Source organism: Chrysochloris asiatica, unplaced genomic scaffold (genome assembly GCF_000296735.1).
Source record: "Chrysochloris asiatica unplaced genomic scaffold, ChrAsi1.0 scaffold00047, whole genome shotgun sequence".
Taxonomy (NCBI): domain Eukaryota; kingdom Metazoa; phylum Chordata; class Mammalia; order Afrosoricida; family Chrysochloridae; genus Chrysochloris; species Chrysochloris asiatica.
Genome location: NW_006408565.1, coordinates 841497 through 854217, shown reverse-complemented (window position 1 = coordinate 854217; position 12721 = coordinate 841497). Strand labels below are relative to the sequence as shown.

At 43.1% G+C, this 12721-nt stretch overlaps 1 protein-coding gene across 1 annotated transcript in view; it reads right to left on the bottom strand.

Moving 5' to 3' along the window:
• CSMD2 (CUB and Sushi multiple domains 2) overlaps positions 1-12721 on the bottom strand; it is a 933956-nt gene that overhangs the window by 228466 nt on the left and 692769 nt on the right. Inside the window, 2 exon segments of the mRNA XM_006862126.1 lie at positions 7530-7721; positions 10830-10986. Of these exon segments, the coding sequence (XP_006862188.1) occupies positions 7530-7721; positions 10830-10986 (349 nt within the window).

Below are 12721 nucleotides of genomic sequence, written 5' to 3'. Positions count from 1 at the left end.
TCTGCTCCCGTAAAGATGTACAGCCTCGGAAACCCTATTCAGGGTCGCTATGGGTCGAAACCGACCCAACGGCACTTAACAACAACAACAACAATTGCATTAGGCAAATCTGCTGCAAAAGACCTCTTACAGTGTTAAAGAGCAAAGATATCAGTTCAAGGACTAAAGTGCACCTCATCCAGGCCATGGTATTTCCAATCTCTTCATATATATGAAAATTGGACAGTTAATAAGGAAGACTGTGGAAGAATTTATGTATTTGAATTATGGTGTCTGAAATTAATATTAAAAGTACCAATGGCCTGACAGAAGACTAATCAAATCTATCTTGAAAGACGTGCAGTCAGAATGCTCCTTAGAAGCCAGGAGGCCAGACTTCGTCTCTCATATTTTGGGCATATTATCAGGAGGGACCAGTCCATGGAGAAGGACATCATGCTTGGTAAAGTGGAGCACCAGCAAAAAAGAAGACCTTCAATGAGATGGATTGATACAGTGGTAACAGGAATGGACTCAAACGTAACAACACTTTTTTGAATGGTACAGGACCAGGAAAGATTTCATTTTGTTATGTATAGGGTCTCACCAGGAATCCGAATCTACTTGATGGTACCTAGATATAACAACAAGATACCACTTCACACCTACTGTTGTTGTGGTGCCATGTAGAAAGTTCTCATTCATAGCAACTCTGTTTCTGAGGGGTGGCTAGTGGGTTTGAACCACCAACCTTTTGATTAGCAGTCCAGTGCTTATCCTACAGTGCCACACCAGGACTCCTCATACCTGGCTGGCTATGGATAAGCTGTGGAGTCAGTTCCAAATCATAGTGACCCTGTATATGGTTTCTAAGGAATAGGTGGTAGGTTTGAACCACTTATCTTGCAGTTAGCTTACTGTACAGTAGTACCTCACCAAGACTTCCTATAAATATGTATTCACACACATATACACATACATGATGGAAAATAACAGTGGAACCCTCATACACTGGTGGTACAATGTATGATGGTGCAGCTTCTGTGGAAAATGGTTTGGTAGTTCTTCAAAATGTTAATCAGACAGTTACCTCTATGACCCAGAAATATGGCTCATAGGAATATACCCAAGAGAAATGAAAACATATCTTCACACAAAAAGCTGTACACGAATGTTCATGGCAATGCTAGTCATAAAAGACAAAAGTAGAAATAACCAAAATGCCCATCAAGTCCTGACTGGGTAACCAAATGTGGTATACTGATTGAATGGAATACTATTCAGCTGTAAAAAGAGATGAAGTACTGATATATGTCACAACATGGATGGATCTTGATAGCATTATGCTATGTGAAAGAAGCCAGACACAAAGGCCACCTATTTTATGATTCCATTTACATATGCAAAACTCCACAAACAGGAAGTAGATTCATAGTTTACAGGGTTGGGGGTAGGAGGGAGAGGGGTGACTGCTAATGGCTAAGGGGTAACCCTTCGCAGAGTCACCAGAGGGACCTTTTAAAATGAAAATCTGACCATGTCAAACCATCATTCCTAGAATGAAGACCAAATTCTGCAGTGCTGTTGTTGGCGTTGCTAGGTGTCCTTGAGTTGGTGCTGACGCATAGTGACCCTATTATGCACACAGACCAAAGCACTGCCGGGTCCTGCGCCATCCTTACAATGGTTGCCATGCTTGAGTCCATTGCTGCTGCCACTATGCCAATCCATCTCACTGGGGGGTCTTCCTCTTTTTCACTAACCTTCTACTTTACACCAAACATGATGTCCTTCTCCAGGGACTGGTCCCTCCTGATAATATGTCTGAAGTATGAGAGATGAAGTCTGGCTATCTTGGCTTCTAAGGAACATTCTGGAAGTACTTCTAAGACAGATTTATTTGTCCTTCTCGCAGTCTATGGTACGTTTATTATTCTCCTCCAATATCATAACTCAAATGTGTCAATTCTTCTACAGTCTTCCTTATTCATTGTCTAACTTTTGTATTTCTATGAAGCTGTTGAAAATACGATGGTTTGGGTCAGGCACACCGTAGTCCTCAAGCTGACATCTTTGTTTTTCAACACTTTAAAGAGGTCTTATGCAATATGTTGTTTGATTTCTTGACTGCTACTTTCATGAGTGTTAATGACTGATGTGATCAAAATGAACTCTTTGACAACTTCAATCTTTTCTCCATTTATCATGATGTTATTTATTGGTCCAGTGGTGAGGATTTTTGCTTTCTTTACATTGACTTGCAACCCATACCAAATGCTGTGGTCTTTGATCTTCATCAGCAAGTATTTTAAGTCGTCTTAAAATCTGTATCATCTGCATATTGCAGGTTGTTAATGAATCTTCCTGCAACCCAGATGCCATGTTCTTCTGCATGTAATCAGCTTTTCAGATTATTTGCTCAGCATACACAGTGAAGAAGTATAATGAAAGAATATAACCCTGATGCACACCGTTCCTGATTTTAAACCATTCAGTGTTTCCTTGTTCTGTTCTAACAACTGCCTCTTGGGCTATGTACAGGCTCCTCATGAGCACAATGAAGTGTTCTGGAATCAGTATTCTGATTCTGAAACTGAGCTCATCAAGTTTCCAGAAGGGCTTCCTCTGGTCTCTACTCCCACTCTCCTTGTTCCTGAAAGTCTACTGAACTTCATGTGCCTCTGTTTGTACCGACACACTGACAGCATCATCCCTATGAAACCCTTTGTGGACCCCTCCATCCCAGGTAGAATGGACACTCTTCTCCTCTGCATCTTCATTATAACATAAACAGCTCTTTATCATAGTGTCCATAACATGCTATTAAATGCTATCGATCTCCTCCACGGATTTCTGGTGTGGTGCTGTCGGATCAGCACTGACTGCTAACACGAGGCTGGTGGTTCAAACCCACCAGTCACTCTTGGGAAACTCTAAACAGGGTCACTATGAGCCAGAACTGCCTCACGGATACTTAACAACTTGTCTCCTCCACAAAATTATAAGCTCTTTGACAGCAGCCATCTTGCTTTACTCATATTTGCATATCAAATATTTAGTACAGTGTTCGGCACATTATAGATGCTTAATAAGTGGTTACGAATCGGGCTGCGGTTCGAAACTACCAGCTGCTCCGCGGGAGAAAGATGAGGCTTTCTACTCCCGTAAGGATTTACACCCTCGGAAGCCCTGTACAGGGTCGTTATGGGTCGGAACCGACTCGATGGCACTTAACAACAACAACAACAATAAGTGCTTACTGAATGAATGCATAGATGGGCTATCAAATGATAAAAAGAAGCTATTGTCTTCTATACAAATTACAGTGAGAGTCTGAAATGAAATGATGATAGAGGAGACTTACTGCGGAGCTATTAAGGAGTAATAGATGAAGCAAGATCCTAGAATAAGTAGAAGATGGGATCAAGATGACAGATAACAGATTGATTTTTACCTGTTGGTATAAAGAATCCATCAAGCATATCAAGGACTTGGTGGCTTCTCACAAGGAACGGTGGTGGCAAGTGTATCATTTCCCACTAAGTCTGCTCAGGAGACCAGGAACTTTGCTCAAATCCTCACAGGCTGTGAGTCCTTCCCCCATGATGCTACTGAGACAGGGGGTGCCAACCTGATTGAAAGATGCCAGGCAGAATGGAGCAGTGCAAGGGACTAGGGTGTAGGGGTGAGGGAGAACCACATAATGTGGAGAGGAAGCCTGTCTGCCCCACAAATGGAGGAAGTAGCTAGAAAGATGGCATGCCATTCTTCATGTCGTTGCCTGTGCTTCCTTACATATTTAAGATGGAGAAGCACCTCCTGTTTGCCAACAAGTTTGGGAGCGGCAGCACTGGGGGTACGTCCCTCATCTACATAATTGCTCCTTTACCACAGGATCTCTGATATCTGTGGAGCAGAAGATGGGAAAGAAGGGAACAGATGGGCAAGAATGAACAGATCACCAACATCTGAATTTCTTCCTCTCCTAGAACCTTGGTTGCTTCATTTGCCTGTAGAATCCAGTCAACCATCTCATCAATGAAGACAACACCTGGATGTTTTAAGCCATGACAGACATCTCTAGTAGACCATCAAAGCCTACTATGATATGACATGTAAAATATCAGCATCCCAAATACACAGCTTCACACCTTCCCCCCACCCCCTCCTCAGCAGCACTGGAGTCTGAGCAAGGCTCACTGGGGAAGGCCTCCAAGGTTTAAAGTATATATTCTAGCCCTTTTCAAGTGCATTCTCTAAGTCCAGTTCAACTGGGATATTTGCAACTCAAACAATTTTATAGAGAATCTTTTCTGCAAAGCAAATAATTCTTTTATCCTGTGAATCATCATGATTCTTTCATATTCTGTTTGCTTTGGCTTGCCTTTGGCATTATCCCATTGTCTGTACATGTGACTACCCTACTGGCCTGGGACCTGTTCTTCTCTGTACCCAGCCTAGCACATGAATGAAAGAAGATGATAAGAGGGGTGAAGGGGCAAAAAACTGGGGCATCCTGGAAGACTGGTTCAGCTCAAGCATAAAGGGGGAAGAAAGCCCTAAAGGCCACTACTGTGGACTGCCTACTTCCAGGCTTAAAATCCTTGCCCACAGACTCTCTGCTGTTAACAATGTTGATGATCCTGCTAAAATGTAGTTATTTCAAGGAAAAGAAACCATCTCAGTCATTAGCACTTCCCATCATGCTGTTTCATACTGTCAGTCCTTGCATATCCTCACACTAAACTCCTTCCCATCCACTCTCCTCTCCTCCATCACTGGTGACCTCCTACTCATCCGTCCTAGTCCTACTTTAAACTATGGAACTCTTTCTCTGTATTCCCCAATACTTTGCTCATAACTCTTCCATACTGATTATCTAGTACTTATAATTACCTGTTTATGTGCCAGTTTCTCTTGGTAGAATATGAATTTCCCCAAGGTCCGGGAATGTGCTTTACTGTTTCTGTTTTTATTTTGTTTAAAATTTTATGTGTCTACACACACCCACCTGGTATGGCACTATAGCATAAGCACTAATTCAAACCCACCAGTTGCTCCTCAGAAACCCAATACAGGGTTGCTATGAATTGGCAGCAACTTGACAGCAATTAACAACAAGAGCACACGCACCCCGCACACTTATCTGTCAGCTTGTCCCACTATGGTGGTTTGCATATTGCTGCAATGCTGGAAGACAGATTGTGGATAGATTTCAGTTGAGCCTCCAAGCTAAGACAGAGCAAGAAGATGGGCCTGGTGGTCTTCTTCTAAAACCAGTGTCTAGTACAAATCTTAGGAATAGCAGTGGAACACTGTCTGACACAGTGCTGGGAAATGAGCCACTCAGGCTAGAAGACATTCCAAATGAGACTGGGGAAGAGCTGCCTCCTCAAAGTAGAGTCCACCTGGACCTTCATTTGCTGATGGGGCACAACTCAAAATGAGAAGAAACAGCTGCAAACATCAGAATATGAATTGCACAAAGTATAAATCAAGAAAAATTGGACGTTGTCAAAATGAATGGCATTCTTGAAGACTGCTATCCTAGGCATTAGTGAGCTGAAATTGACTGGTAGTGGCCATTTTGAATCAGACAATCATATGTTCTACTCTGCTGGGAATGACAACTTACAGAGGAATGGTGACAAAGTCATTGTCAAAAGAACATTTCAAGATTTATCTTGAATCCCAGTGCTATTCGTGACAGGACAATATCCATATGTCTACAAGGAAGACATGGTAACTTGACTATTATTAAAATGTACGCACCAACCACTAATGCCAAAGATAAAGAATTTGAAGTTTTTTTTACCAACTTCTGTAGTCTGAAATTGATCAGATATGCAGTCCAGAGGCATTGATAATTACTGGTAATTAAAATGTGACAGTTGGAAACTAAGAAGGGTCAGTAATTAGAAAATAAGGTCTTATTGATAGAAACAATACCTGAGGTCATATGATGATTTTTGCAATACCTTTTAAAACAACATAAACAGTGACTATACTGTAGCGCTGTAGGATAAGCATTCAACCACAAGGTTGGTTTGAACTGCAAGGTTGGTGGTTCAAACTCATCAGTCACTCCTTGAAAATGCTGTGAGTCAGGGTCACTGTGAGTCAGAACTGACTATATGGCAATTAACAACAACAACAAAATACACACGGAGGAGTCTTGGTGTGATGTTGTAGGATAAGCACTAGACTGCAAACTACAAGGTTGGTAATTCAAACTCACCAGCTGCTCCTCAGAAACCCTCTACAGGGTCACTGTGAGTCAGAACCAACTTGAAGGCACTTAACAGCAACAACAAAATATACACATGGATCTCACTGAATAGAACACAAAGGAAACAAATTCACTACATCTGTGGAAAGACATGATGAAGCAGCTTAATATCGGCTACATCAAGTTCAAGGGCAATGTGAAAGAGACCATGCATTGCTCATAAGCAAGTTCAAGTTGAAGCTGAAGAAAATTAAAACAAGTCCACAGAGCCAAAGTACAACTTTGAGTGTTTCCCACCTGCATTTAATGACCATCTTAAGAATAGATTTGATGCAGTCAACACTAATGAACAAATACAAGACGAGTTACGGAATGACATCAAGGACATCACACACGATGGAAGCAGAAGGTCATTAAAAAGATATGAAAGAAAGAAAAGGCCAAGATGGATGTCAGAAGAGACTCTGCAAGTTATTCTGGAGTTTGGAGTAGTTAAACTGAATGGAAGAAGAGAGCTAAAAAGATTTCAAAGGACATCTTGAACTCAGCAGAGAATAACAATGAAATGTGCAAAGACCTGAAGTTAGAAAACCAAAAGGAAGCGTGCTGCATTTCTCAAGCTGAGGGAAAGACCTTGTGTTCAGGGCTGGTGAGATGGGTGAAAGCAATGTGGTGAGCACACGCTTCAGCAAGGAGGATGGTAATACGTGGAGTGGGTGATGAAAGGTGAGAAGTCCAGAAAAACATAAAGATGCGCTTCTCCTCTTTCATACTTGTGCCAAAGACCAACCTTTTCTTGTCTTGTGACTCATGGATAAAGTTTTCCCAGAGTGTCTGTTGACACTAGACATACTTTAGCTATCTTACTCTTTCTTCAACCTTCCTCTAGGAAGAGAAGCATTTTACCTAGAGGGAAACTGAGGCCCAGAGTGAATTGGAGGTTTGTTATGAGTCTTAGTGATGAAGGAAACTTTGCAATGTAGTCAAAAGCTCAGACCTCTCCCTTCCTAACTTGACTTTGCCACCTCTTCTCCTTCTCCAGCAATACAGTTGTGAGGGCGCATCTTGACTATGGGCTTACTTGCTTAAATTGTTCCACTGGCAAGCCACCCAGCCTGGCTGCATGATGCAATGAGGTGGGAAAGTGAGGAAGAGGAGAAGGGTGTGGCAGGTTGAGGATGATTCCTGTTAACAGGAGGATTCAGTCCAGCTAGATGGCCCCAGGTCCTGAATCCTGGGGTCCAACATGGTATTGAGACCCTTATGAGACAGAACAGGAGCCATGGGGTCAGGGGAGCTTGAAAAGCAAGAAGTCTCCTACCGACACAGATGGGGAGAGGCCGGTCCCAGGTCCTGCGTTCCCCACTTAGACACTGCAGCTCCTGACTACCTCGCAGGGTGTATCCAGGGTCACAGCTGAAGAACACAGAGCTCCCCGCAAAATGACCTCCATCATGGACCTTGAAGCCAAACTGGGGAGTTCCTGGATCCTCACATTTGATGAGCTCAAAACCTGGTGAAGAGAAGAAGTAATGTGAGCAAGATACACCTGTGTGATAGACTCTCTTCCCTCAGAGCCCACGTGCTTAATGAAGACACCCACCAAGTGCCTCTAGTTCTGAGGGAGTCGCCACTTGGGAGGCCCTCCGTATTTCAGTTCTCTGAAAGGGGACATTACAAGCATTTGTTCCCCAGGTGCCGTGTGCAAATGAGTCCTGTTACTTCTCCCAGGTCAGCTTTCAATCATTTTTAGGCAGAGGGCTTGGGTTTTCTATTTCCTGAGTTTGACCCTACTTAGCGTTTTGCAGGCAGGAACTGTTTTATTTCTTCATTTTGCTCACTGTGACATGTCTGATGGGCTAGTGTGATATGGAAAAGTCACTTAAAATGTATGTTTAAAAACTCAATTATGTTCTGCTTAAATATGCTATTGCAAAAAGGCTGGAGAAGGGAGCCAACGTATATCTCCAACTGTATGATCCATTACATGTCTTATCTCTGTCTTTTTATTCATGGGAGTCTCACGGTGATGATGATTTTGAGTTGGTTCCAACTCCCAGCAACTGTGTATAGAGTTTCTGAGGCTGTAAATTTTCACAGGAGCAGAAAGCCTCATCTTTGTCCAGCGGAGCAGATGATAGATTGAAAGTGCAGACCTTGTGGTTAACAGCCCAATGTGTTACACGGCCAGGGCTCCTTGGGAATCTCAGTACTGTTGTTAAGTGCCTTTGAGTTGGTTCCGACTCATAGTGACCCTGTACAGGATTCCCAAGGAGTTGAACCACCGACTTTTCAGTTAGCAGAGGAGTACTTATCCTACAGCACCACAATAGGACTTTTGGGAGTCTCATGCGGCTATGTGCCGTGGAGTCGGTTCCAACTCATAGAAACCCTGTACAGGGTTTCCAAGGCTGTAAATCTTTACAAGAGCAGAAAGTCTCTTCTTTCTCCTGCAGAGCAGCTGGTAGCTTCGAATTGCTGACCTTGTGGTTCACAGCCCGATTCATAACCACTGCACTACCAGAGCTCCTTGGGAGTCTCATAGGTAAATATAATTATTACCTGTGCTTTGTAATTGCGAACATTGACTTGGGAAGGTTAAATACATTGTTCCAAAGTCACACAACTGCCAAATGTTAACAGTGGGATTCAATACAACTCTACTTAATTCTGTTTCACTGCACCGTCTGCTGTAACAGGTGGAAGATCCCCAAGCTGGACAGCTGACAGCCCAGGCAGGGGAATCCTGACTATACTCATTGGATTGCTTAATAACAGCCTTATTGAGATATAATCACATACCGTACAAATCACCCATGTAAAGCTTACAACTCAAGGCTTTTTAATATATTCACAGAGTTGTGCAGCATGGCTGCAATCAATTTTAGAACATTTTCATCAGCCCCAAAGGATGCCCCGTACCTGCTAGAAATGACTCCCCATTTCCTCTCCAATACCTCCTACGCTGCCAGCCCTAGGAAAACACTAATGCACATTATGTTTCTATGGAGTGGCCTATCCCGGACATTGCCTGTCATTGCAGTCACACCATATGTGGTCCTCTGACTGGCTTAGTTCCTTTAGCATAATGAGTTCAAGGTTCATTAGTGCTGTAGCATGTCTCAGTACTTTATGTTTTTAAATTGCCAAACAATATTCCATTATAGCTATTCATTCATTGATGAAGCGTCACTGGATTTTAAAATGGACTCGAAGAGCACATTTCTTCCTATGTAATGAGCAAGTGGTACTTCAGTGGTAGAATTCTTGCCTTCCGTGTCAGAGATCTGGTTCAATGCCGGGCTGGTGCCCCTCAAACACAGCCACCAGCTATCCGCCAGTGGTAGGCTATGTGTTGCCATGATGCTGAACAGGTTTCGGTGGAGCTTCCAGACTACAGTGGACTAGAAAGAAAGGCCTGTGATGGACTTGTGCACCGACTTGCCATGAGTTCAGGGCCAATGTTATAGCATTGAACGATCGGCAGCAATGGGCAAAAAGAGGCTCAAGTAAATGAATAAAATGGCGGTGAAGCCAGAAGATGGGAATGCAATCCCCAAAACTCTGGGGCTGCTTATAAACCTGAGTGTTTTCCATTTTCAAAATCCCAGCAAGTAAGGAGAAAGTTAATGTTATGAAAAAAAGATGGAAAGAATCAAGACTCAAGTCATTAGGCAGTAGTAACAAAGAACAAGGAGTTCTGGTGTGGTGATGTGGGTTAATGCACTAGACGGAGAAGTTGATTACCAGTGGCTTCTGGGAAACCCTATATAGGGTCACCATGGGCAGAGCCGACTCAATGGCACTTAACAAAAACAACAAAGAACACAAGAGCCCTGGTGGCACAGTGGCTAAGTGGTAGGCTGCCAAGCAAAAGGTGGCTGCTTGGAACCCACCAGCCACTCCACCAGAGAAAGATGTGGCAGTCTGCTTCCCTAAAGATTACAGCCTTGGAAATTCTATGGGGCAGCTCTCCTCTAGCCTACGTGTCACTCTGAGTTGGAAATGACTCAACCACACAGGGCAGCAAATATACTTACTCATTGTCGTTGTGGTTGTTTAGTGCTGTTGTGTTGGTTCTATGCTTGCATTTACAGAATTTGGCTGGAGCTGCATATTATTTTATAAATGCCACAATTAAGGAAGTCTATGTTGAAGGGGCCCTGGTGGCACATATGGTTAAGTGCTCAATTGTGAACAGAGAGGTTGGTGGCTTCAAAGCAGAGGACTTGGTGGGTGATCTGTTCCTCTAAAGATAATGATCAAGAAAACTGTGCGGGACAGTTCTACTATGTCACAGGGGTCACTATGGGTTGGAATCAACTGACAACACCCAATAACATTTGGTTGCTTTAATTTAAAAGGGGCAGTGAATATGAGTGAGTAAAAAGTACACTGTGGCCCTCAACTTGGTTAGCCACATGATCAGACCATGATGCTATAGTCTGTGAGGTGTGGTGGCTCATTCAAATCACAGGCATAGTGTCTTGGAGGAAGCAGCCAGTTCCAGAAAACCAAAGCTATTTATGTGATGGACAGTATCCCAGAGCCCAACCTCCCTCTGCTTGTGATCCAGGGAAAGTCTGACTTCATCAACCTCTCTGCTACAAGACAGACTTACTGGAAAACTGCAGTTCAAAGCCCTTGCTGGTGTTTTCAGCATCGGTGATAAAATCAAGCCACAGGCTGCTGGATGTGCTGTTCAAAGTCATTCCCATCATCTCAGAGTGGCTGAACACCCCCAGCAAACGTGCAGAGTTGTTGTTGCCATCGTAGACCTGGGCACAGGAGAGACACCCACCCCGATATCATCAGCATGACTTTCTTTCAAACGAGAATTTCTCACCCCACAGCCTACATGCCCAGAGTTTAGCACCAATAAGAGGCAGTGGGACATCAGATGCAAGGGAGATGACAGAGTGGAATTAGCAATGCAACAAGTCATCAGTTCCTTTGGTTTCCACTTGGTGCTGCGTGCATTCCCTTTCAGCGTGACTTCAGTCTTTAGCAATCCAGTGGAGATGTGCTCTTGTGCTTTTAACCCCCATATAACACCAGCTAACTCGTCAGTAGCCTGGGGAGACCAGGGTGGGGGTGTCTGCCTCCCTAAGTCATATGTTTTCACAGACAGGCTAAATGCAGCAGGCATCTCTAACATTGCTAAACACTCGATATTGTCCTTCAGTAGATGACACCAGCCCCCTCCTGCCTGACCCTACCTAAATGGGCCTGTGGCCTCAGTCTCAACCACTTTGGTTGGCCTGGCCATTGGGATCTAGGCAGTTAAACAGGCTCGTTTGTCATGGGCCCTTTCCCTCCCCTAAGCTCAGTTTCTGTCCTTTTCCTCCTAAAATGAGGGTTCCAGTTAGGGCCTGCTGGGCTTGTCAGGGGTGGAATGGTGCAGGCATCTGGCTTTCCACATTCCCATCTGTCCCCTGAACTTCTCAGTACCAGCGAAGACAACAATTTTCAGAATAATGAACTGGCTCCCCAGGTTTCAGGGTTGCTGCTCCTCTCCAGATAATTGTACAAATAACAACAGAAGTTGTGATTGAGTAAAAGACCCCCTGGTGCTTTGGTAAATATCAAAGATGGGATCTATGGGTGGGTGATGAATATTTGTACATGGCACACAATGTGGTACCAGCTGCCAGCAATGTGGAACAATATTTCCATTCGACTTTTAATGAAACAAAGCTTTCTAAAGAAGACATTCTTCAAGCTAACAGCGCTGTATATTACCAAGATTTGTTTCGGCTCCTGGGAACCTCTAGTCTGTCTCCAGACCCTATATGTGATTGCTTTATATTACTGACAGACAGAGAGTTCTGGACTTTCAACAAACATTAACACAACACCACTTGAATTTAATAAACTGATGATTCCACATTGTTACAAAAAAACAACAACAACAGCAAAAAAAAAACCTCTGACCATTACAATGTATATTGGAAAGAATGGACCAAGGCATCAATCATCAATAGTTGCTAACATCACAACTGAGAATGAGAAGTAGACATCATGTGAGTTCTGATGGAAGATACACCGTCACCTATGGATTCATAAATCAAAAACAAAAACAAAAAAATTCAATCCTGAATCAGATTAAGCCTCTAGAAGTTTAATTTAAAAACTTACAGTAAATACAGAGGAACATATGAAATTACACATCAAGCACGTTATCAGCAAAATCCAGACTGTGGGACCCACCATTGGGCAAATGGCCTGGTTTCTTCAACAAAAAAATGACAAAGGAATAAAAGAGGTAAAGGGGGAGACCTAGAGATTAAAGCATACCTAAGAGACAGCCTATCCAGTGGGTGGACCTTATCTGGATTCTGGCTCATACTATACATTTAAGGAATATTATGACATTTATGAGATAATTGGAAACTTGAACACTAAGGGAATAAATTATAGCATTAAAATTATTGTTAATTGAGGAACAAACAAGATGGCGGATCGGGTGGACGTGTAGTACAGAGCTCCGCCAACAACAACACAGAATACCCG